The 26,659-nt window shown below is 45.8% G+C and overlaps 1 protein-coding gene across 1 annotated transcript in view; it reads left to right on the forward strand.

The window, feature by feature from the left end:
- The window catches only part of BICDL1 (BICD family like cargo adaptor 1), a 47,664-nt gene that overhangs the window by 18,264 nt on the left and 2,741 nt on the right, over positions 1-26,659 (forward strand). The window contains exons 3-10 of the mRNA XM_032199331.1: positions 13,770-13,886; positions 14,552-14,563; positions 15,923-16,069; positions 17,232-17,411; positions 17,715-17,933; positions 19,110-19,253; positions 21,579-21,709; positions 24,403-24,523. Coding sequence (XP_032055222.1) covers positions 13,770-13,886; positions 14,552-14,563; positions 15,923-16,069; positions 17,232-17,411; positions 17,715-17,933; positions 19,110-19,253; positions 21,579-21,709; positions 24,403-24,523 — 1,071 coding nt within the window. The remainder of the gene's footprint in view (positions 1-13,769; positions 13,887-14,551; positions 14,564-15,922; positions 16,070-17,231; positions 17,412-17,714; positions 17,934-19,109; positions 19,254-21,578; positions 21,710-24,402; positions 24,524-26,659) is intronic.

Genomic DNA, 26,659 nt, shown 5'->3' on the forward strand with positions numbered 1-26,659 from the left:
CAGCCAAGGCAAGGGGTGAGAGGGAAGCTGGTGTAGGAAAGGTAGTGGCAGGCAGAAGCAAATCTAAGGCTTGGCACAAGCTCGTTAGCAATGATGCAACATGATTTGCTCGCAGGCTCTGTGGACCTGTTTGCTCCCCAGCCATCTGCCACCTCCAGCGCACAATCTCATCACATGAGAAACAGAGGGAAGAGGGTCAGTGGCCTAAAGCAGGTGGTTTTTAGCACAGAGAGGATTAAGTCTTTCTAACCTGCATACCTCTGCTCTGGCAGAAATTTTAAGCAACACCATTTTGGACACTCCCAAACACAGCAGGCACTCAGTAGATTTACAATCACTACCACAGGCTTCTGCATAAAGAAATGCAGCTGCAGCAGCAGAGTAAAAACTGCTGGCAGCTGAATACCATGATCTCCTGACACTGATCACATTATTCTTGCTTTCTAGCAGCAAGAGGAAGAGCAAGTTAATCATCTAGATGCAGTGGTGCTAGGAGAAATCCCATTTTAAAACCCTGCTGTAGTAGTGTAAGAACGGGAGCAGTAGATCAGCCTGCACTCAAGTGCAGGATAATCAGCACGCGCTCCCGCAAGGCAGCCCTCACTGTCCTTTGAAGAGGGAGCCATTAAAGAACGTAACTGGAAATCAAAGCAGCCTCAGATAGAGTATGAGCACACTCAAACAGGACTTTCAAAATGAAACCCACTCCCAGCAACTTGTCAGGGAGACTTTGAAGGCAACGAACAGCCATTGCCACACCAGTTTTGTTGCATTTTACTTGGTGTAATTTAGCTGGTGTCCTGTTACCGATTTAGGGACAGAAAGCACGTATATGGCATACATAATGCTCTCAGCAGCTCTGATATATGCTTAAAAGCACCAGAGCCAAAACCAACAGCATGCCCCTATTTCCCACATCCCTAGGTCTTTTCCCACTCCACCTCTCTGAGCCACATCACCAAGGGTGAAATGCAGGGTCTTTGAAGGAGGGGAAGGCACGCCCCTTGCTCTGCTCATGCCGGCATTGCCAAGGATGCTACTGCTTTGCAAAAGCAAAGCCTCAGCCATCAAAACCTCAGCCACCAGGAGAAAGCATCCTTTCAGTATCAGACACATAGGAAAGGCTGCTAATTCTCACAGCATCTGTCAGTGCAGCATTTCCAATCTAAGGCCTTGTGCCATGCCTACAAATCTCCCCAGCTCACCATCAGCAGCCTCACAGCTCAGCTGCATGGAAACCCAGGCTGTGGGTCCACCCGGCACCTGCTGCACGCCCCAGCCCAGGCTCACTGCTGCTGCACAGGGTCTGTTGTGAGAAGTCAGAAACCTCAGTGCTAAAAAACACAGTGGGAGTGATTTCTCCAAGCAGAGGCTCAGACTGCCGGGGAATGGACTGTTGATTCAATGAAGCTTGACCTACATTTGATAAACTTTGGCGATAGGTGCAAGTCTAAATAGAGTATGTGTGCCAAATTGGAGGCCCACAGTCAAACACAGAACCTTTGTCTGTGGTGTTTCCAGTGGACTCCAGCTCACACACAGTTACTCTACCACAGCTGTTGTGATGTTGCTACAGTGGCTTTTCCTCTTCTGACAGCATTTCACCTCTCTTCCATCAGAAAAGATAACTGAATACATGAATTGTTTGGGACTGAGCTGGCATCCCCACACAGATGCCTCTGTGCTTTACTCCTTAAATGATATTCACAGATGCACCAAAGCCTGGGACTCGTGCAGGGAGGGGCTCTTTCCAGTCACTCATAATGCATTCCCCTGCATGCATATGATTTGGCAGAGCACAGTGTATTTTATATGCCATCCTGCAGCATGTGCTGCACCCGCCTTGTTTTTCAGCTAAGTTTGCTGTCTGCATCTACTTGCTTTTTTTTTTTTTCCCCTCCACCAAGCACAGCTTTTTGTAGGACTTAAAGTACCAAAATGCCAGTGAGTTTGCCAAAAGCTGTTATTTAAAGAAACCCATGCAAAAACTTTTTAAAAACTAGATAGTGGGAGGACAAGGCTCCAAGAAGAGATCCATGTTCTTGTTTCTGGACTCCCACATTGTAGAGAGGCTCTGGCCATAGCAGCACCCATGGAATGCCTTCAGGGGAGCACCTCACCCACTAGGCTGACATGTGAGAGAAGACCTGGCCGCTTACAGAAATACTCAGCGGATTCCCAGAAGCTGGGTTACAGGTGCTATTCAGAAAACTTTCATCCTAGACTTGGAATACACCTGCTGGGGTTTTATTTAGCATTTTTGGCTTGTGGTAGAAGTCACTACTACATATTGCTATCAAGGTGCTCTGAAGGCTAAGTCCTTGCCCTGAGGAGCTACGACAAAGACCTAATCCCCTCAGCACTTACATCTGTGGCACTGCACAAAAAGGTAAACAAGTACTTCTGTGTTCAAGCATCTGCTGCACTGAGTCATAAGCTGTTTCCACATTAGTGGAAACGAAGCAAAGCTGGGCTGAGAGGAGAGACAAGTGTGCATGTACTTATTACATATTGGAATGCATAAAGTGTAGATCTGCATTCTACTTCGGCAGATCAGAGTGCTCAGATGTTATTACTAACACATTGTAATTATCTTTTGTCAGTGATCACCAAAAGCAAGGTCTGCCGTGTGTTAGAAGTCTGCTCCAAAGACCTTATACTCTAAAAAGATCTTTTTATGCTGCCAGCAAGGGAGAACAACTCAGAAATAGCTGAAGGCTGCTGAAGTACAGGAAAAGAAGTATTGCCAAGTTAAATGGTATCTCTAGATGCTTTTTGTCTGCAGGTATCCAGCCCAATTCAGTTGTGTTTAAAGTGACAGATCAAATACTATCTGATCAAGAAATATTTCCTAAGTAAAAGCTTACCTAACAGCTCCAGAACTAGCTTTGAGAAAGTAGATTTGGACCTTTTTATTTAAGCATTGCAATTGTGACATTTTTCTTTTTGATACTTTGTGACAGACTTGCTCTTTTTTTTTGTCCCTCTCCTTTCATTTATGACCCTACTGTACCTAGCAGTGATTAAAACATCCCCTAGTGAAGGAAAAGCTTTATTGAAACTAATAGTTTGTAGCTGGAGCTTCCATCCTAGCCAATAGTCATTATAGTTTGTGGGTGTCCTTATTTTTCTACAGAAACTAACTACAGGTTTTACTGCATCATCTGTAATAAATAAGCCTTCTGCACAGAGTAACATATCTTGCCTTAGTCAAGCCAAACAGAAAAGACCTATTAACGCTCCTTCCTTTGGGTTTTGAAATAAATTGGACAAGTTGTCAAAGAAGTGAGCAAACACATTGAGTACTGCTTTTCAGAAACTGACTGATGGAAGTTATTGGGAGTCAAATACGACAGGAATTTCAAAGCTGATAAAACATCTCCCAGGTCAATCTATCAAAGTTTAAATGCACACCTATGCTTCAGAAAATGCTTTCTTCCTGTCTCAAGGCTTCCTAATAGAAGTTAATGGGTTTTAATCTAACTCCTTGATTATTTTATTTTTTTTTTTGGCATCCACCAATTTCACAGGAATGGGAATAGACACCAGTATTTTCATGCAGTCAGACATGTCTACAAGTGCAAGTTTGAGCATCAGGTTTAAACACATTGGAAAGCTTTTAGTTTGCATATTACTACTAAATCCTTAAGGAGTAGGTCCTAAACTTAACAGGTTATATAGGTGAAGTTTTCAAAAGCTGGTGAGGATTCCCTTCCTGACTTTTACTGCCATCATATATTAGATATCCTCAACAGAACTCAGTTCGTTTTCTTGGAAATGAAGGAGATGTCAGAGCACTTAAAGCCAGAGTAAGAGACTGCAAGAAGCTTAATTATTGTCTTGCTTCCAGGCACAGATATGTGAGTTTGAACACCTCTGGGTTTAAAAAGTCTTAGACTAAAACAATTTCATAAGAAGTAAAATTCAAGAATGGAGATTTGCTATCATGACTTCTGGCTACCAGGGAAGACAGCAAAGCCCCTTGAGAGCAGCACTATATATTGCACTTCTTTGCCTCAGCCATCATAAGTGTCCATTTTATTCTAGGAGGTTTTAATGACTGAAGTATTTATGCTTCCAGTTCATCAACTACTTCCAAATTAATTATGCATTTTATATTTCATTAGACTATCACCTGACCCATACTTATGGCTCACTAGGAATTTACTGGAAGAAATATTTTTTGTCCTTTAGCTTGAGTAGAAAAGTCACATTAAGCTCAAACACTCAAAACCCACATCCAACATAACAGAGCCAAAATGCTGCACTGTGATAAAATATGGCTTTTGTCAGGGAAAAATAACCTATTCATGGAAACTAAGTATTAGAAATGCATTAGAATTTACCTGGCAGAGCAGACAACTCAATTTATTGATGTTAAACACAGGCCATCCCACATTCAAACAGCTCCAGTTTCCTCTGCTACATCAAGGCAAGACTTCAGAAACTGGGGTCTCACACATCAGTGGTGTGGATTTTTTTGGGGGGGGCTTTTCTAAACTGAGTGCCCCAAACCCCACTGCAATACACTGGCTCCAAGCTATGCTCCGCTGAAATTAATGCAACAGTTCCCCTCAGCTCTGCTGTAGGGTCATGGACTTGATTTAAGCTGTAAGCCTTTCTGCCTCCGGTTGCAAATACATGCAACAAATACTTCAGTCAAGGTCATGTGCAGCATCTCTTCAGAACTAGAAGAGCCTGCCGGTACTACTCCATTCCTTCTCAACAACCAGGAGCCGAGCAGCTGCCAACGAGCCCTGCATTCAGCTCCCCACTCTGAGCCCACTGACAGACACCAGCCCTGGGAGCCCCTGTGTGGGGCTGTCTCATCTCCCACTCTTCTGGAAGCAGCATTTGCATACAGAGAACAAGAGCCACACCGGGTGCACTGCTTAGCATTGCGTGTCCTCCAGGCACACTTTGTCCTCTGAGCTATCTCCAGTGCTAATTTATTACAGCGTTCAAAGCAGCGGGCCTCCGGCAGTCCCTCCCACAGGAAGCTGGCTGACTCATTTTTCCACACACTGTATTTTTCTCTCCACAAGAGCCAAATGCTTAGGTCAAGAATAAACCACAAAAAAAGGGAGGCTCATGTTTAAGCACCTCCTAAAACACGTTCACAATCCACATCCACTTGTGAAGCTATTTCTTCCAAACAATGAACATACACATTACACCTTGCCAGAGTTGCCCCCTCCCCCCCCCCATATGGCACACAACTGTCTTCGTTTTTGCTGCGAGCAGCTGTTCCTAATCCTGTAAGATGCTTTAGCCTAAGCTAGTGGTTGTTGACTTCAGCCAAACAGGTATCTTAGTACTCACTGACAAAGAAGATGAAGACCACCGTTTTGTATTCATTCCCTTGAGCTCTTTTCCAAACAAACCCACATATATTCACTTTATAAACTAGTTGTATCAAGTAGTCTTCCAGGAAAGTTAAGAAGAATGGCATTGCCAGAAAACCATTGACTGTCCACTCTTCTGTACTTGGTGATGCAGTAAGAATTCACTATCCCTATTAAAAGGATTTTTCAAGGACACTTGGAAAGAAAAAGAAAAAAAAGGCAGTACCTTATCATGTCGGGGCATTAACAGCAGTTATCTCCAGCAGCACTTCCAGCTCTCCAGCCTCAAGAAACATGGGAAGCAACCAAAGCCAGACAACATGAGCACTTTTCCCCTCAGAACAGGCAATCCAACTTCAGGCTGAACAGAATCACATTTTCTGGAGGTTTTTACCAAAGAACTAAACATCTGTGCTCTCACAACACTTCCCTATCTCAAAGGGCAGGTACAAGCCTAACCCCACAGAGAAAAAAGTACCAGCTGTGCCCTGTTCTCTCTTATAGCCAGCTCCCCCACTGGCCTCTGCCTCTCAGATGTGAAGCATCTTAGCTGATGATGCGTTAACCCATTGCCATCCACTGCATCACTGGGATGTGCTGCAAGGAAACCACTCACGCTCTGGGTTTGTTTAGTTTAAAACTCAGGTAAATAGGAGTGATGTTAAAGGACAAGTTGAGCAATTAACTGTTTGTCCTATAGAAGGGAAAAAGTGAAGAGAGGACAGATCTGGAGCAAAGACTTTTCATTTTCTTGCAAGCAATAAAGTATCTTATTTCTAAAACACCATGGCTGTATAAGAAGTGCAGATTTGAGTATGGGATGCCACTGCTCTCCTTTGTCTCACAAAGGCCTCTCAAAGTAGGTTTAATGCCACAGCTAAGAGACATTTCCTAACAGTAATGTCTCCTAAGCTTGATGCTTATAAGAGCAATTTCAGTGCTTCGTCTCGGTTACCAGGCTCCTTGATTTGGCAATTACAAACCCTCATCCTTTAGGTCTTTGATTCCCTTCTTTCTTGATAGGTCAATTTTGTACTAAAAAAATGCTTTCTTCTTTAATCCATCCATTCTGTTGTCAGTATAGGACCCCTCAATCACTCTAGTGGGCCTGTGCCCTACAACATCAGTCTGTTAAGGGAAGGCGCATCAACCTGTATGGCCGTAACAGATGAGGTCAGGCAGACTGCCACATAGTCAAACCCTTCTGTCTAAGCAGATATGGATTTATTGGCTCCTCTGAATAAGTAGAAGGAATAACCAGGAGGAGACCCTCAATGGCATAAAGACCATTGCAGATAGCTGGGCATGAGGGCATATGGTATGAAGGTGTCAAGTGCCAGATATGCAGTAGTTTGCCTGAATTGCACTGAAAAAGGTAATAGAGAGTGCACCACATTCTGTACACAGTTTCACATAGATGTATGATTTCAGTGCCAGGACCCAGTGAGGACAATGCAGACTGGATGCTGTATGCCCCTACCATGGCCAGCTCACAGATCTTACCTATGTGAAGGAACTGAGGGTCAGAAACAAGATCACTGGGGAGTGGGCTGATGGGTGCAGCGGCAAGTTACAGAGGTGGTTCCTGAGTAAAAGGAAATCTGTGTTAGAAAGTAAATCATACGTGCAATACGTAAGCAGATATACTCACTTTGGTTACTAGTATCAAATCCACCTGCTAGACTGCTTATAGCTTGTGGGTATATAATAGATATATATATTACATACTGATACCCTAGCACTTTCACAGTGTAAAAAAAACAGATTTTCTAAAAAAGATAGCATGGGATCAATGCAAACAACCTCTGTTGGATGTTTACAAACAAAGTATTTTGGAAGTGTTGCTAGTTTCCTAAATTCTCATTTTCCCATGTAACTTGTCTGTGTGGTAACAGCTCTCACACCAGGACCAAGCTACTACAGACTTTGTGTGGTTGAATTCCCCAAACTTGGACAGTAGCAGAGCAAGGGACGAGGCAGGGAGAGGAGGATTCAGTCCCACCATGTCATTTTTCAGAGATGGGGACAATGCTGGCCCTGGTCATGATGAGCATCGCTCCCCAGATCCAAATGGCCTGCTCTGTACTGGGGAGCAGCGGGAAGAGGTCCTCCAGAGAAAGCTTAGCCATGTCTTCCCATGTGCAAAGTGTGTAACTGCAGATTACTGATAAAGCTAATAAAGTTGATAGCTGATAAAGCTAATTGTGTGCCTGTGGTGGGTTCACCTTGGCCCTGCCAGCTGTTCTCTCACTCCACCACCTCCACAGGACGGGGGGGAGAAAATAAGATGAAAAAGTTTGTGGATTGAGACAGAGACAGAGACAAGGAGATCACTTACCAATTACTGCCACAGGCAAAACACACTGAACTTGGGGAAAATTAATTTAATTTATTGCCGATTAAAATAGATTTGGATTGTGAGAAACAAAGACAAAATTAAAGCAATAATGCTCCCTCCGCCCTCATCTCCCATGACTCAGCTTCACTCCCTCATTCCCACCTCCTCTCCCTCCCTTCCCTGAGCCACGCAGGTGGATGGGGAACAGGGGTTGTGGTCAGTCCTTAATGGTTCCTCTCTGACACTTTCACCTCACACATTTCCCCTGCAGCATGCATCCTTCCCATGGGCTGCAGTGTCTCAGGACAAACCTGCTCCGCTGTGGACTCCTCCATGGGTGGCAGGGGAATCTTGGCCACAACACCTGCAGCACCATCTACCATCTCCTCCTTTTCCTTCTCCTCTTCCTCTTCCTCTTCCTCTTCCTCTTCCTCTTCCTCTTCCTCTTCCTCTTCCTCTTCCTCTTCCTCTTCCTCTTCCTCCTCTCTTCTCACCTCAGTGCTCTCAGGGCTGATACTCACATTTTTTTCCTCACTGCCAGGCAGCCTTTTGCCCTCTGTTACCAGAATTTCCCTGAAGCACCACCAGCTTGCTGAGGTGCTCAGCTGAGCCCTGAGGGGAGGCTGCTGTGGAACCTTCTGGAACCAGCCAGAACCGGTGGCCTGGCTTCTCCTCACAGCTGCCCCTGCAGCCCTGCTGCCAGCTCCTCAGCACAGATGCCTCCTAAAATCTACCCCTCACCTCCATGAAACACATACTTAAGAATAGTCATTACAATCTACCCTCATCATGCAACCTTCACAACGTTCTCTTATGTCATCCACCACAGAAACGTTTCCCCACACCTAAATCAGCACAGCATGGCAAAGGTGGGCAATGTACACACTCTGTGCAGGTCCACCCCTCCTCCATATACCACCTTACAGCAACAAAAAGAAAATCCCCACTATTTTCCCTGTTCCTGGCTATGCCCAGTCCAAGCTTTGTCCGTCTCCCAGTCACTGCCTTTATCTTGAATTCCTTGTCTGGTAAGTGATCTCCTCTACTGGTAAGTGATCTCCCTGTCTTCATCATAACCCACAGGCTTTTTCACCTTATTTTCTCCCCCATCCTGTGGAGGATGAGTGAGAGAACAGCTGTGTGGGTGTCTGGTCAAGCCACCACAGCAGCATTGCCCTGACGGGGCTGTTGTGAACGTCGCAGGGGCCATCCCTCAGGGAGTCCCTCCGTGCACATCAGTCAGCAAGTGCAAACCAGAGCCCTCAAAAGGTGATGAATAACGAGTGCTGTGTGGTCGCTGTCACGTAAGCAGTTTCCTGGATAGAATAATGCTTCGAATAACAATTTAAATTTGACCTGAATTTAAAGCTTCAGTAAATATCTCTCAAAGATGCCCAGACTGGGCAACCTCAAGGTATGCAAAATATAGATGGCTGTTTATGGTGTGCCAGGAGCTGGACAACAGCCATGGCCTCACCACTTCCTTGGCATGGGTCAGTTAGCTCAGAAAATCAGGCTTCCCACTGCTGCTGGCGGGCACCAGGGTGCTGCCTGTGGTGGTGGGAGAGCAACCCCAACCCTCCCGGGCCTCCCTTAGCAGCCAGATTAATGGTCTTTATTATTATTATTACTCTAAAGCAAGATGTTTGTAATTTTCTCCTTTGCTTGCTTTTCAGTAGCCAAATATATTTTCCTCCATCTGAAGAGCTGGGAATCCAGGAACCTGGAGCCAGAGTAGGCAGCGATTAGTGACTGGAAGTGTTAATGGTACCACAGTGGGAACGGGGAGTCCCTTGAACTGAGCTATCAGCAAATTAATAAAAGGGGTAACACGCTCTCCTGAGTGTTACAAATTTAGCACTAATTAGGGTTTCTTTTCCTTAGCTATTTTAGGCAAGTAAATCTTCAATATCCTTTGTTAAATTTGAATCATCTTGTTTGTAGAAGTAAATCATATGGCAGCACTGGTTTCTTTACCCAGCTACAGTCCATTAGACTTTTTGCATTCTCTTTTTCTTTCTGACATGACTTATAGCTGGGTATTTTGTATGCAGTTAGAATTCTTTAGCAAATCTTCCTCCAAAAGAGGGTTTTCTTTTCATGAAACTAACCTGCAGGCCATTCATTTCTCACAGTCCATCCCAAATGTTACAAAGCACCCCTGTTGACAGGAGCTTCAGTGCTCCAGTTTACTTACATTTATTTTATTTATTTGTCTTATATTCCAGATGTTAAACCCCATGGAGTTATTGTAACCAGTACCCATTTTCCTGCCAAATATGTACACGGTTTCATGTGTTTTAGCACTCTAGAACTAATAAGGAGAGAAACTTACCAGCCTTGCAATGAAAAGAAGTCCCTAATTAGAGCAGAGACCAAAATGTCCTGCTCTTCCTTTCGTCCTGCATTGCCCAAATCTCATCTAAACCTTGCCTGAAGTCCAGAAAACAAATCTCACAGTTGATTGAATATATCTAATTGTGAATTGATGTCTATGCTTTTGCAGATATGTTTCAAACACTGCCTGGTGGCTGTGTTGGCTAATTTTCCTATACCCAGGAAATTAATTCTTTCTTAACTACAGAGAAAAGCTACGATATTGGGTGATATAAGTCTGCCCTTCCAAAATGAATTTTACTTCACTCTAACAAAATCAATGTATTACTAAATGGTTGATGTAACCACAAAAAGGTTCTAACTTTTAATGTTTAGGAAAACACTGATGGGGAAGAGAAAGCACTACAGTTTGTATAATAAGAGCAAAGCCAGACTGGCTGAGGCAGAATAAATCCACTTCAGTTTAGCAGACATGAAAGTCATAGCTTATTTGAGCAATGAATGGAAAATGTAGATAGAAGGTTACATCCTCTGATGATATAAAATAAAAGAGCATGTTTGAAATAATCAGTAGCAGGCTCATGGTTTAAAATGCATGTGAATGTATGCACACACCTACAGAGGTGTGAGAACAAAGCAGAGACCACATAAAAATATATCAGAAAACCTGCAGAATATCGTACACTGTCAAAGTGGCTATCTATGTAATATTCAAATTTACATGAAAATCTAGACTTTATAATCAATTAGAAGGGGTAATTTGACAGCAGTATTAATAACCTCTGAAACAAATGTAGCATGAAAACTCTACAGCACTAACTGTAGCTCAGCTCAGAAGACTTTTTCTTTCATACAAAAACTTGTATCTTTGAAAAAGGTGAGACTAAATGCATCAGCTATTTCCCTGCCTAGAGAAACAACAAAAAAAAAAAAAAGTGAGGATTTTTCCTCATTCTCCTGTGAAGGGAAACACATGATGCAGTCATTTCTGTTTATTTCTGTTAAACTATGGTCAGGGATAGTTTTCTGCACTCCATGAGGCTAAAGAAAATGTTATTTTTACTTTTCTCTACTGCAATAAATAGGATGTGAACAGTGTTGGTTGAGATGACACTGTGACATGCTGTCTGCATTAGGGCCCTAGACACTAGCAGTGAGTTCTTTCTTCCCTCCAGGTGGGCTAAAACTGCAGGAATAAGATGTGTGAGTGTGTAAGCTGAACAGCAAATCATTCCAGATGATGATTTAAAGCTGGAGAATAGAAACCTTACAGTCCTGCAAGCAGCGCAGTACCAGAAAGGACCTTTGAGGTCAATTCATTTCCTTTCTGTCATAGGCAGTCCTCTGAAAGAAACTGCGTGATAAAGTGATCCAGCTCCATCACAAAATTCATTTTTGCTACCATTCCTCCTACTGTGATGGTGCAGAAGGAGGAATCCTACTGCAACGCCTTGGAAACTTAGAAACGTTCCCATTCCCAGCCTCAATATACTCTTACACAGTTTATTCACATCAGTTCTGTCAAAACTGTGCTTCTGCTTAAATAGCACTTCTCCCTTCTGTGTGCTAATCCACGATATATTTATAGGGAGCCCACACTCAGCAGTCATTGCATGAGATAAAACAAGCCAGCCTCTTTTAGACTCCTTTCATATAACAGATTTTCCATGATCACCCTTTCAGCCCTTCTGATCTGAGCACAGGGACCAGAACTAGCAACAGCAGCTGTATGTTGTCTTACTAGAGATTTTTGCAATGCCTTTACATCCCCTTGTTTCTTACTGCTGTGTTGTATGTTTGTATTGTCTGTACATAGAATTGTTCTAGCATATAAATTGTGTTATACAATTAACCATCAAATACTGGTGTGTCATCCGGTACCACTTGTGCTCCTTGGGAGTGTGGTCAGCATCTTGCAGGCAAAATCCTTTGGTGCTTTTCATCTGGTGCTTTTTCATTCCTGATAGCTCCTGCAGCGTATTTCAGCATGAAGATGTTTCAGCAGTCTCTACAAATGCAAGTGAATCATTCACAGAAAGCACAATCCATCCATCTTCTTTAGTGTCACCAATTAATAGCAGTTCAGGATGCCTTGAGATCCATAGCTGCTTAAGGGAAGAAAAATAACCACCCCCTCCCTATAGAGCTGTGCTGTCACTGTGTTTTGTGTGCTCTGCCTGTGCAAAGAATCTTTATTTAATAAATAAATGGGGGAGGCAGAGGGAATACTCAAAAGCCTCTGTTGTGAGGCTTTAAAGAAGGTGAAAATACTGGTTATGCTGACATAGGATAGGAAGAAAACTGAAAATCAATTGGTAGACGAGATTTTTTCTTATTATAAGAAACTCTTTCTTGTTCCAGCAGCCAGTGGTCAGAACTTGGCTGATTTCTGCAGCCATGTTTCTGTCTCCTGCTGCCCCTGCAAAGATTGTGTTGGGGTAGCCACAGTTTCTCCACCTGATGGAGGCGGAACAGCCTTTTGTCTCTTGCTTCTGATTTGGATTAATTTGCTGCAGGCTGCAGAAATTAAAGGACCATTTTTAAAAGAGATAGTGTCATCTCTATAGGCAGCTCAGGCTGGATCTGTGTTCATTCCTTAAGTCAGGAGCTGTCAGAACAAAGTCATTGCACCCTTTGGTAGAGCTGCTGCCTTGGGCTCCCTGTCAGCCCGGACCCACATTTGATGGACATCAGATAGACTCCCAAACCTGCCAACAACTGCTGACCCCGCTGGGGGTTTTCTCTCCTTGCCCCCATCTCTCCCTCCCATCTTATCTCCCTGTTTGAGGCATGGGGCCGCTGGTGGCATTCACCATTGGACATACAGTTCTGCCTGTGCCCTGAGCAGGATGGCAGTGCCACATCTTGAGGGGGATTAATTCACTTCCAGCTAATCTGCCAGGGGGGAAGTCTGTGCCTAAGTGTAATGGAACCTGGTGGAGGCTAATTAAACAGAGAACCATCCATTTCTGCTATCTCATTAGGGATTTGTCATAAAAACCTTATGTTCTCCTACAAACCTAAACAAGTGTGTTTGCTGTATAAAAATCAGCAGTGAAACTGTCCAGAGGGTAGTTAAATGTCTAAGCTGTCATTTATACAGCCTGTCTGCAGCCTGGATCCTGTAGGTAAGGAATGGCCTTTCCGCTGTCCTCAAACCACCCCACATAACTGGGGCATCCCTCCTTCAAAATGGGAAAGAGGGCCAAGCCCAGCGAAGCCACACTGACAGTCATCTGGAGTGGATGCTTCTCCGTCTGGCCCTGCCAGGAGCCAGGAATCAGAGGCAAAGGGCACTTGTTTTAAAGCTGCACCAAAGATGTTCAGAGGTTTAGAGGTAAATCCAACAGCGGTGTTTTCTGGGGTCTGTGGCGATTGGCTCCCTCACTGCCTTTGTGAGCAGCCTGCTCGCCTCCTCAGCCCCAGCTGGGCTACTGCTTATGAGGAAAAGTAAATTCCCTGTGAGGCACAGGAGTCATCATGTTATTTTGCAGCAGGAGGAAGTTATGGGCTGTGTCCCTGTGCCAGTCCTGTAGGAAAACTACATGGTCTAAGTGGCTGCTCTCCTCAGCCTGTGTTCAGGATGAGCTTTTTCCTGGTCCAAACTCTACAGGCCTCAGAGTTTCTGCCAAAACCAGGGGTTGTGCAGAAGTCATATGGGGGCAGGTCTGCAGACTTTCCCCTGTGCAGGAGGAGCTAACTGCCATGGGACAACCCCCAGGGTAATGCCACCTGGTTTCTCCTTACAGGCATCTGAGGTGGAGCGGCAGCTCTCCCTGCAGGTCCACACCCTTCGGGAGGACTTTCGGGAGAAGAACTCCTCCAGCAGCCAACACATCGTGCGGCTCGAGAGCCTCCAGGCTGAGGTGAGTAACTCATGCTCAGCCTCTCTACTTTGAAAGGCAGCCAGGGCTGCTCCAACCCATATAACAAACCACTCGGAACTGGGTAAACAAACCCAGTTGCTTGGGGTGAGCAAGCAGGTTGGTAGCTGTGGTGCAGAAGACTCCCCCGGTATGGACTTTTGGTGCAACACAGAGCTGGCCAGGTTGGCAAGGGCCAGCTTGTACTGCTGCCTCAGGCACAAGCACAAATGAACAGATGGGAAGGATCTTCCAGGATCTTAACCATAGAGTTAAGTCTTGTGGGGCTGCTGTCTGTATCAGCTTAAACTCTGGGGCATGGTGGGAAGGTCTGCAAGGTTGTTCTTCTGTTATTCCTCATGCTTGCAAAGAAAGCAGCAATCCTCTCCTGCCTCTCAGTCATGCATGCGTGAAAGCAAGGAGCCCCTGCCTGTTTAGCTCTGGTACATTAGCAGGGATGATATTGTCTTCCTTTTTCTTTCCTTCCCTGATGGGACTCACTGGAGCTAGTGGGGCAGATGTTCAACTCTACCACCCTGCCGCTTTTTTATTTTTAAGCTATCAGGAAGAGCTTTTCCTAAAATCTCTCAATTTCTTCTTCTCTCCTGCTCCCACCTGCTCCCTGCTGGTCCCTCGCCTTCTCTTCCCCTCCCCTTGGTGTGGAGCAGCAGGTCCTTGAAGTAAGTATGGAGGCTTGGAGGGGGGCTGCCCGCGTGTGCATCCCCATCACCATGCATGCCTGTCACCGTGTATGCCTCCCCTCACCTTCTTCCCGTCTCTTGCTTTCCAAATCCCTCTCCCCTGTTCCTATGGCCCAGGGCCCTCAGCAGAGCAACAGTTTTCTGTTACGCAGTCATTCACAGGGTGTTCATTACCGGCTTGGATACCAAATACTTACTCTCAGTACAATCTCTGTATTATACCTCTTATTTTTCTTGCACCCCTTTTCTCCAACCCACACAAATCATGATGGTGGTGGGAAGAGATATTTCAGAAACCATTAGTCACCTAAAAGCAGCTTTCTAATACCTACAGCAGCCTTTACCCTGCAGAAATAGCAAGGCCACACACTTTGCTAATATTTCTTCATGCAACCAAACATTTCCATCAACCTGGAAAGCAACGAAAAGACAGGGTCCCGTAGAGGCCAAGAAAGCGGTAGGAATTTGCTGAATTAGTCTATGGCCCATGTTGAAAGGAGTTGAAAGGAGACCATAGGGAATATTTACGGTTGTACTGAAGTGGTGAATGGCATACATAGTCCCCAAAGGTCCTGTGTGCACAAATATGGGAAAACATTCCTTTTTCTTCATTAAACAAGAAGTGACCTTGGCTAATGCTGATTCATCCTGTGCACTGTTCCCAGCTAAGTGAATCACAGAGGTTTTGTTTGGCACATTGTCCCTCTTCACCTAAAACCGCTGCCCTTGACAATTAAAAGAAATGAACCAATTTTAAAGGCAGCTGAACACTGGAAACTAAAAATAAGCATGGCACAGAAAGGAGTCGTCATGAGTAGAAAGAAAGAAAAATCCCTGATGAGGGCCTGGGGAATGTGCAGCAATTAAAAAAAGTGTGCAGGCAGTGCCATGGCACAACCCCATGGGGAGCAAGAGCCCAGAGGCTCTCCCTGCACTGTCCAGGGCTCACACAGGAGAAAATCCCACCTTTTACTCAGTCAGGGGCAGGCCAGGAAAAGTAACTTCTCCCATTCTTGCAAGTTTTAGAGTACAAGGGATAGACAGGGCCAGGCTCCACTTTATCCCTTTGGACATTCCTGCCAGCTCCTTGGCCTGCCAATGCACAGTGAGACCCTTTGGAACTGCCTCTGCAGTGTGGGGAAGAAGTATCTATTCAGGCCCTTCCTAAGTGTTAAACCACACACAGAGGTACTTTTTCTCTCGCACACACAGGTACGGTATACATGCATACATACTTTTTGTTTTTTTCTGTTTCATTGCTCTCATGGAAATGTGATTTCCCTCCTCTGCACTTCCTGGAAAGCATGGGGTCCAACTCAAGCTCTCATTCCTCTGCAGATCAAAATGCTGACGGACAGAAAGCGGGAGCTGGAGCATCGCCTTAGTGCCATGATGGAGGAGAACGACCTGCTCCAGGGAACCGTGGAGGAACTGCAGGACCGAGTCCTCATCCTGGAGAGACAAAGCCATGATAAGGACCTGCAGGTGAGGAGACAGCAATAAGAGAAGGAGGAGCAAATGAATGGGGAAATTGCATCAAAAATGTAGTTTGGGGTAAAATCGATAAGGAAGATAATGAAGAACTGGGAGACAGAACAACTGAAAAAATAAAATGCAAGGAAGGAAATGTAAAAGGAACCGGATAGCACTGGCTGTGGTCATATTACTTATTTTTTTAATAGTAGAACTGTCTCTAGAAGAAGCTCCTTTACACTATTCCAGGAAACAGTAACCAGCCTTGTGGTTGTCACAGCTCAAGCAGTTTCACAGCAAGCCAACTCACCAACCATCATTCTCTGAAGAACAGGTTGACCTGTCTGCAACTTTGGGCCTCTTAGTGGAGAGCAAGATTTTACTTCTCTTCTGCGAGCTGACAACCACTGTACCCCCAGATTTCCAAAACAACATGTCTTTTTTTCCTCTCCCTAGAGGAATGAGAAACCTGCTGATGTGTCAGACAGCACTGTCCTCCCCAGGATCCACAGCCCTGGTGCGTTCAGCTCCACTGCTCGCATGACACCTGGCTGTGCACCAGCCCCATGCACAGTTTCTGTGCACAGAAGTGGCTGCTCCCCCTCAGGCAAACTGCAGCCCAGTGCTTACAGAATTATACAGTTGGGTGACCACAGATAAACCCCAAAACAAATCAATGCCAATGTTGCATCTTGTGTGTTTAAAACACTCCATTAATTCAGATTGCAAACCGGTGAATTAGGGAGTTTGACATCTGAGTTTTGTGTGTTAGGATTTAGCTGATCATTATGTTTATATTTCTATATAGATTTTTTTTTCAGTATGTATTTATATTACTTTTCTTTTTGGATTCACTTTCTGCTCTGTTAGTTTTAGCAAGTTTTTTTTACACAGGTCCCAATTTCTTCACAATGTTCCTCATTTTAGCACTGATTAAACTGCTAATTTTATATTTCAGAATATTCCAAAGCCCAAACAGTATCTAATAACATTTGGAGATTATTAAGCTCCAATAAATAGTAAAAACAGCCAAAGGTACTTTCCTCCTGGCTGGAAGCCCTCTTTCACGCCACCTGTTCCTCCCTCTCAGCTCCTTCACAAACCAAGAGATTCATCCAGTCCATATCACCTCCAGTAACATTTTTTTCCCTGCTTTTTTGATTTTCTTTGGAAGCTGCACCAAAGCCAGCTGGAGCTCCAGGAGGTGCGGCTATCGTACCGGCAGCTGCAGGGGAAGGTAGAAGAGCTCAGTGAGGAGAGAAGTCTCCAAAATTTCAACACAACCAGCACATCCCTGCTATCTGAGATAGAGCAGAGCATGGAGGCAGAGGAGCTGGAACAAGAACGAGAACAGGTATTTGCCCTCCTGCCCCTGGGAAAGCTCATGGACTTCACCAGTCCCAGAGGGAGAGGGAGCTTAATGCATTGGATCGGAATTTGTAGCTGAAACAACATCCAGAAAGAGGGCTGTGGTCCCAGCTCTGCTATGAACACCCTCTAACTGTATGCAAGTAAATCTCTGCATCCATTTCAAAACCAACATAGCAATCTAGGTGAATATTTGTGAGCTTTAGCAATCACACACCTCACCATGCCATAGAAGGTGGACCTCCACAGCCTTGACATCCCAAGCTAACATGGGGCTCTCTCATTCCAGCTGAGGCTGCAGCTCTGGGAAGCATATTGCCAAGTGCGATATCTCTGCTCCCATCTCAGAGGAAATGACAGCGCAGATTCTGCAGTCTCCACAGACTCCTCCATGGATGAGTCTTCAGAAACCTCATCAGCCAAAGATGTCCCAGCCGGTAGCCTACGGGCAGCTCTTAGCGAGCTGAAAAGACTGATACAAAACGTGCTGGATGGGGCAGACTCCACGGTGAGTCAGTAGCATGGTGAGAGCCCATTGTTGCACATGCCCCCCTGCCAAGGTGACAGAACTTGTTACAAGCTCCCAGTTGATCCTGAAGTCCCTGGTCTCTGAGAAAGCCTCTGTGGCCCACAGAGATGGGCTGTCATGGTGCACAACAGGCTCTGTGTCTCAACTGGTCAGCCAAGAGCCAAACCAGTACATGGGATTCCAGCTTGCACTGCTTAGACCCCATGAGTTTCAAGGTTACACTCTCAAGCAACTCTCAGTCTGGGAGTTGTTCTGGAAAATTAATTAAAGTAGACTTTATTTTAGATTTGCAGTAAGCTGGATTTTCAAAATGGAAATACTGCAGATGGCCTTGTCCACTGCAGTTCAGTTGTTTCTGTTACAATTTTCCTAACCTTGTTGTATTAGCAATATTGTAAAACCATCCTAACCCTATGTAGATAGGTTCTGCCCCTACAATTGAGGCTGAATACAAATGTTTTGGTGAGAGCTGCCAGACATGAATCCATCAACAGGTGAAGGGTTTTGCTGGCACACAGTGGTGTTCATGGGATACAGCCTTGATGCTGTGAGTGAAGAGGGGGTGGCTCAGGGGACTGCTCAGCATCCACAGGAGTACAAAATTATGAGAAAACACCTGGCTTTTTGCAAAGGCTCCAAGTCAGGCCTATTTTCATCACCTGCAAGCTAAGTGCATTGCCAGTATGACTTATTTGAGAGGCGATGCTGATGCAGGCAGTGCAGACTCTGCAACTACAGAGCCATGTGCAAGCACTCACCCTCCTCATTTCAGTACCTGTAGCAGTTGGCAAGAAAGCTGAGCAAGGAGATAAAGTTTTATTTGTTAAATTAAAACCAGAGAGTCCAGCAAAAGGTCTACAAACACAGAGATTATAGCCACATGTTACCAGGTGGTCAGTAGGTCTCAGTAAATTCAGTTTATGCTGATGTGAGACCATGTCTGAATGCTTTTTATCATGTGTAGAAGCGCTACCCTTGGCTGAGCACGTTTCCACTGTGGAGGTTTATGGAAGGAAAACTGAAACGCTGCCAAAGTCACATTCACACTTTCATCTTCCTTGTTTAGTACCCTCCACCTCAAACAAGCAGCAGATTAATGTAATTGAATTTTTTTTTAAGTGAAAACTGATCAAGAGATTTCTCTCCTGCTCTCAGAGCTCTCGGCGAAGTGATGACGACACCTTGGAGGAACAGATCAGGCGAACAAGTGAGGACTCACGAGCCCTGAGGGAGTTAATGGAGGGAGAACGGGGGAAACTGAGGCAGAGTTTGGAGGAGCTGCAACGACTGCACAGCCAGGTAGGTGATTCCCATACTTTACGGGTGGCCTTGTAACAGCAGTGTTCATCCCCAAGACACACTTTCCATGGAAGAGATCATCATAAGTAGCCAGGAGCATCTGGGCAAGCACCAGCTATGGCTGGATGAAGGAGTCTCTGTTAAACTCACTGCAGAAGCTTCACATATGTAAGATGAGTTCCTTTTGCAAGTGCCCAGGGGCCCATCCCAGACATGATCTCAAGCAGCCAAACTTCCTTTAAACCTTGCACTCAGTCTGCTTTAGCAGCTAGCCTGTCTCACTTAAACTTTTCTCAGCAAAGTACAAGGCTGTTTGATGTGGGGAGCTGGAACCTGTAGGTACCCAGCCTGACCCATCCTGCTTGCACTAAGTGCTTTTATATTTTATTATTTGCATTTACCGAAGGGTAGATGCAACTGCTGAAGAAACTAGTGCTGCTGTGCCGTACATGGTGCTGTATCCCTTTGGAGAAGGGAAAAGAAAACACGTCCCTGACCAAAAAGTCAGCACAACCCAGGGTCTGACAGCCTCATGTAGGGCTATGGGAGCTCCCACCACATTGCCAAAGAAAACAGAGCAAGAGCATCATTAAATGCTCCCGGCAGTGACAGCTGTGCATGTACAAGGATGCCTTGCTGCTGAAGCAGCTGATTAGATGCAGACTGCAGCAAGGAAGCAGCCCTAGTGCCTGTTCTTCCCTGAGGACCATTCCTCAGAAACACAACCACGATAAGCACCATCTTCAAGGGTCCAGACTACTGCCACCAGTGAGACATGCTCTGGCTGTGCTGCCGGGGACTCCTGTGCACCACCTGCAGGTCCTCCTTCACCCTTAAGAACACCTGAGATGGTGAAAACAAGGGTTTGATCCCTGCAGCTTGGCTATGCTGACAGACCACGAGAGGCTTACTCACAGCTTTTTTGAGTGACCATCCATACACCAGCACACTCGTCTGGATGCAACACCTCCTCAGCATGGCTCTCAAGCCCATGTAGCCTTGATGGGCTACCAGGAAAGAGCAACATTTGGTTGCTCTTTGCTGTGACTGGTCCTCCCCAACGTCCCTAGCATAGAAGGACTTCAGGACCCTCCCTACCTGCAAATCCCAGCAATTGCTGGTGCAATTACAAACCCCAAACCTATCCCCAAATGCAGTTCTGCCTCTTGACTCACCACCACCACCACCCTGGGATGTCAGCAGAAATGCTCAGCACCTTTCACACAGCTCCCACCCCTGCTCTCCATCACATCGTCACTCTGAGCGGTGTGTCCCACACTGGGCTGCGGGAGGGCACGGCTCGGGGAGGGTTTTCCCATTCCCCAGCATAGGACAGCAAAGCCACTGCATACAGACAGACACGCTGCACTCACACCTGCCTTCCCCCCGACCCAACCATGCCGTGCTAGCAGCAGATCCTCCCACATCCTCAGTGTGATGAGCCCTTTTTGACTGTCTGCCCTCTATTTTAAGATTTCTTTGAGGACTCACATACTACCAAGGTGCATTCAGAGAAGGGAGGTGGGTCAGGTGCTGGAAGGGTTTCCAGGTGGTGGAGCAGCATAACTGAGCACGTGTGTGCCATAGAGAAAGAAATTAAATGTGTATGAAATATGGCAAAGCTGTGCTAATGCGATCCTTGCATGATTTCACACCCTATTAACTCACTCTGCACAGGACCAAAACAACAGATCATCTCTCAGACTATTTAAGACTGCACGTATTTTAAAGTCTAATTAAATTTTAAGACATGCCAGTAACACCTTCCGTGGCATGAAAGGGAATTTTCACATCCTTTGTCTTCAGCTTCATAACGGTTTGGAAGACACAATGATATCGTTGCTCCCCCCACCAAAAGAAGTTTCTTTTGCTGCTAGATGATATTGGCAACAATTTAAGCTGAGAAAGGGCAAAAAGGAAGACTCAGAGGATGCATGCACAAGACAAACTGCTCAAAGAGGGAGGTGTTTCAGCACTGGGGCCACACTGGGCTTAAAGCTGACAAAATCACAGGTGGGTCGTGCCCCACGTGGCTGCATGGCTCCTGGTGCTGTTGCTGAATGTGACTGAGTCCACTCTGGTGACCTGTATTGCTCAGAGCAGCACTGCCTGCACCCCTAGACAAGCCAGCATGCTTAACCAACAACACCAGCAACAGCAACAGCAGCCCCTTTGCTTGCAGATGCAGCTGCTTCTACAGGCAGGAGACCTCAGTCTCCAGGTTGGCCCACCTGGCTTGTGGTTTTTGTTTTGTTTTGTTTTTTTCCTGCTCATGGTGTGTTTGTCCTAGTGACCCTGAGTTTCACACCTCCCCTCTGACCACAGGTCACACTGCTGAGTGTGGAAATGACAACGCTGAAGGAGGAGCGGGACCGGCTGCGAGGCGCTGCTGAAGACAAGGAGACGAGTGAACGGCTCCTGCAGGCCATCAGGGACCGAGACGAGGCCATCGCAAAGTAAGCGCAGTGAACAGCCGAAGCCAGGCTGAGTTAGCAGTGAAGGAGCTCCTCAGCAACAGATGCTTCCAGGGTGTTTTTTTTCCACCCTCCCAACATTTCAGTAGCTGTGACAAAGCAATGGAGTAAGTCTCAGCCTTGCTGGTGGTGGAATATGCTGCCAGGAGGTCAGGAGCAGAGCAGGAGACCTCAGGAGCCTCCTCACGGCAGGACTGGGAGTGTTTAGGAGGATACTGTGAACCTGTTTTGCCATCTGTGGTACTGGTCTGAGGCACAGCAAGTGGAATCACCAGGTCTTGTCCTGTTCTTCTTATTTTTCTTTTGTTCTTCCAGACACACAAGCCCTGCTTCCCTGCCCATCCCTGTTACAACTCTGCATGGATCTCTTCCCTAAACCATTTATCTGGTCACTCTCTCTCTTTTCCTGCTCCAGGGTCTTTTTTGCATCTCCGGTCCTATGATTCTCTATTTCTCTGGTCAGGATTCTCCCACCATTTTGAATCTTTGTTTTCACTATCTTCCTCCTTGCAGACCTCTGCAGTTTTGCTGCCCGGTACCCCCTTCCCTGTCCCTGTGCCTCAGCTTGCTGCACTGCCCCACAGCACTGCTGAACAGTGTTGCCCCAAGCGCTCTTTTCCCCAAGCAGAAGGGCGGAAACACTCATGCTCTGTGCTCTAGGTAGAAAGGAAACATCTGATAATCTCCTCCAAAATGAGATGGGCCAGGACACCACCAGTCCATCTCCTTACAGCCATGCCTACTCCTCAGGTGCTCACAAGAGGAGGAGGTGAGAGCACTGCACCCCTGCAGATGCAGGGGGCTAAATCTGCATGCACAGACACTAAGACTATTTTTTTACGTGACCTAATAATCCATGCTGCTCTTGCCTGTGTATCCAGCTACCAAATTCCTGTCACTCTCCTCTGTTACACCTCCATCTGTTGGCACAAATCAAGAGCATCCCAGCTGCACAGCCAGGCGCGGAGAGGTTGTTCTGACATTTCCCGTGCATGTGGGTTGCTGGTTCTTGCTGTGGCTATGGCAACACACTGCTGCCGTGATAAATCCCACTGTAATATCCAAACAGCAATGGGGAGCTTCATAGCAAAAAGCTATTTAAGGTGCTCAGACCCATAGCTGGGAGTGGAAAGGTACAGCTTCTCTGCAGTGGTTAATGACCCTGCTGGGACAAAGCACTAACATTTACAGCTGACTGTCCTGTGGTGGCAGGAGCCCAGAGAAAAGGGACGTGACAAGTGTGCATGGTTGAGTGGCAAGTGATTAATGAGCAGTAGCTGCAAGCGAAAGCAGACAAGGGCATCTTGTTGCTGGAAATGAAAGCACCTCTCTGCACACCAAGGGGCTGCTCCCCTGCAGCAAGTAGCCTGATAGGCATGCAATGCTCTGCCTGCCCTGCAACTCAAGGGTTAAGTCACTTTTGTTGAAGCACTCCCAAAAAAAAACCCCTCTGAACAAAAATAAAATCACTGCCTGAGGCAGACATCTGGCATGGAAAATTTTTAGCTTGAAGCTGAAGTTTGGCAACATGGGAAGCAATAGGAAAATAGGATCCTATAATAGAAGGTGTTAAGCAACCACTACCTGGAATATAAACACAAATTCCCAAACTGCTCTTCTGTAGGGGAGCATGAGGGAGCTCTTAGGAGGCAATGAATTAGATGCAATTAATAAGATGCAATTATTCACCCCAAAAATATTTTCAAGGAAAATGGTTCACAGCCACTCACATTATGGTTTCCCATCACACAGCAATTAATTGAAAACTTAAGGCCAGGCAGTTTGCACTTACCTGTGCTCTCCTAGCACAGTGAGCAGCATTTCCCAGCTCAGGCAGCTTAGGAAATTGCTCCTTCCCAGAGGACAGCTCCTTCCCACTACCCTGTGGCAGCTGGAGCATCCCACCCACCACACATTCAGAGCTCAGCCATGGGCTCATCTGCCCACTGAACGCCTGGGAAGACACACAGCAGCATTCCTGAGGGCCAGCACATCCCCATTGAAGTTGGGAGCTTTCTTGAAAACTTAATATGTAATTCAAACAATTTTAACAGTTCCTCATTCTCAAAAAGCAAATGCCACAATAAACTTTCTTCCTTCAGTTCTTCCTTCCTTCTGTCCAAGTCCTATCTCTAGAAAATGAAAGCAGAGTTGTAATTGCTGTTGTTTTGTTTTTTTTTGTTGTTTTATATTGCAACGTATTGATCGAGTGAGCAGAGAAAGATTATTTGTTCTTATTTGTTGTTTTTTTTTTTAAAACACATACCATTTAATTTCCTATGCATTAGTAAACAGAGGAAATGCAAAAAAAATTATTTGTAGATTCTACCTCATTTTAGTTCTCCCTTTTTAATGGCATATCCTGCACATCATTCAAGCATACTACATTATTTGCACAGTAGCATATCTGAATATCTTTTCCTTTTTTTTTTTTTTTTTTTTTTTTTTTAAATGTGCTTACTTGAAATCTGTTGTTTTTATGGTAAGGATGTCTGCAGTTCTGGCCCACTCTTCAGATAAGTAGACAGTCCGGAGTACAAAGGAGATGAACTGTTTGGAATCCAGAGACTTGCCTAATGACTAATTTGTTGACTTCTCCTCAAGGATATGTTTAACATTTCCTCAAAATAATTAAAAAAATAAGTCAAAAGTCCCATTTCTTGCTCTTCCCCCAGGAAGAATGCAGTGGAGGTGGAGCTGGCCAAGTGCAAGATCGACATGATGTCCCTCAACAGCCAGCTGTTGGATGCTATCCAGCAGAAGGTGAACCTCTCGCAGCAGCTGGAGGCCTGGCAGGTGAGCAGCCTCACATCGCCTGAGGGCAGGGTCCAGGGGACACACAGTCAACTTTGGGTGATTTTTCCCCTCCCCATGGGCTCACTGTGCTCTCAGCCTGAGCATCTGTAGATATGAGCATTTGATTTCTGCTCTGCAGGAGCCAGGGATGCAGCAGTAATCAGGGAGGAAGGGGTGGAGGTGAGGGGAGGAACAGCCCCCTGTTCAAATCCTTTCAGCTGTGAACTGTTAATCAGTTATACACTTATACCCCTTCAATTAATTATAGAGGAATACCCATTTGAAATGGGGAAACAAACTGGATCTCACCGTTACACGTGGCACAGGTATCCCATGCTTTGCAGAGCACCCTGATGTTTCTCTGGGGAGGTGTCCACGCGCGAGGTATCTCTGGGTGGTCGCAGTCTTGTGGATATGAGAACACAGCATGTCCTTGTGTTTCCATAACTAAACAGAAGGGTGGGAGGCAGGAGGGTTGTGGCAATGGTTTCATGGTATAGCTTTACTGTTTTCATCCACTCAGAAGATCTGGCAAGATGGAAAATCTAAAATCCTAGCTCTCCACCAAGGTAAAAGAAAAGAAAAATATCTAACAACAAAAATCAAATCTCAAACCCTTAGCAGTTTGGCAGCTTCCCCAGGGATGCTCTGCTTGGGCTCAGTGGGAAAGACCCATGCAAAAACAGAGAGCCCTTGACAGGAGACAAAGTCTTGTCCTCTAAGAAACTAGCGCTGAGGGAGGGTAGCTTTAACAGAAAAGAAGCAGATGTAAGAGAAAAGATCTGAGCCAGTTACAGCAATTTACTGCAGACCATGCAAGACCCCAGCTCTACTAACGACCAGCCTGACCAGTAGAAACCTTTCCCATACAACCTCACTCCTGTTTCAACTCCACTGTGTTTTCGTTTCTCTTTTTTTCTCTCTCTCTCTTTCTCCTGCTTACAGTTTGCTTCCTCAGGGCTTTTTACTATCTGGCTCCTTTGGTTTCTGATCTAGTGGCCTTTCTCAGTTCCTGTACCAACAGCTTTAGTCGTACACCCCTCCTGCCTTTGAGGTGAGCTCCCTGCACCCTTGCCAAGCACCTGCCATCCCCTTGCCTGCTCCATTTGCTGCTGCCATCACCCGCATCTGTCTCTGTACTCACCATCATCCCGCAAGAGGAGCCAGTGGGGGCTCTCCATCACCCCTCAGGATCCTGCATCCCCCAGCACCAGTCCAGGGCACAAGGGGCAGCACCCTGCAGTGAGGCTTTACCCCTCAGGTCACCATGGGGAAAGCCAGGCTGAGGTCCACGTGTCATTAATCCTGTGCCATTCAGCATATCTAGCATCTGGAAAACTTCCTGAAGTACAGGCTGGGATTTTGCTTCTCAGCCTCATTATCTAGAAAGCGATAGAGAACTCTGCAAGTTCTGCTTCAGTTTGAACAAGAGGTATCAGTTCAGACCTACTTGCTTAATACCATCTGTATCTGCTGGAACATCCCCAGCTTAGAGTTTTGACAATAGGCATTTGCTTTCTGTCTTTACACATTGTCATCCAACCACAGCAAAACAGCAACCCCAATCCTGCTCCTAACAGCCTCTCTGAGATGAAGATCAGGCCCATTCACACTGCAGAAAGCTGTCTCCAACATTCTGACCTGAAGTGCTATTACACCGTAGCAAAATAGTTTTCAAGCACCTGGTGTCCCCAGAACAGAAGCTCAGCTACAGAGTCTCAAAAGAAGCCAGGTGATTTACTTATTTTGGGGACTTTCTTGCAAAGCTGAATGTTTCTGATAAAATGGGATGAGATTCACTGCTTTAGCTGGGCATACGAAGAGAGACTTTAAATGACAAGATGTTGCTCTTGCACACTTTTAGTCTGCACTTTATGAGGGAACATCAAGATTACAGTTTTCTGTGAGCAACTAGTCATGCAGGCTATAAAATATGCCACAAGCAGAATGTCAAAATGTCACAGATCCAAAGCTAGCAGAAGAATAGCACAGGTGAGGCCATGCACGTTGCCCCCATGCCTCATCTGCCCCACACTAGTATTTGTCATTATCTGACTGGGGACAAGAGAGAGGTTATGGGGGTAGGAATGAAGATGGAGCAAACTTAGAAGTGAGGAGAGCTCCTCTGAAACAAGA

This window comes from Aythya fuligula, chromosome 17, assembly GCF_009819795.1.
Source record: "Aythya fuligula isolate bAytFul2 chromosome 17, bAytFul2.pri, whole genome shotgun sequence".
NCBI lineage: Eukaryota > Metazoa > Chordata > Aves > Anseriformes > Anatidae > Aythya > Aythya fuligula.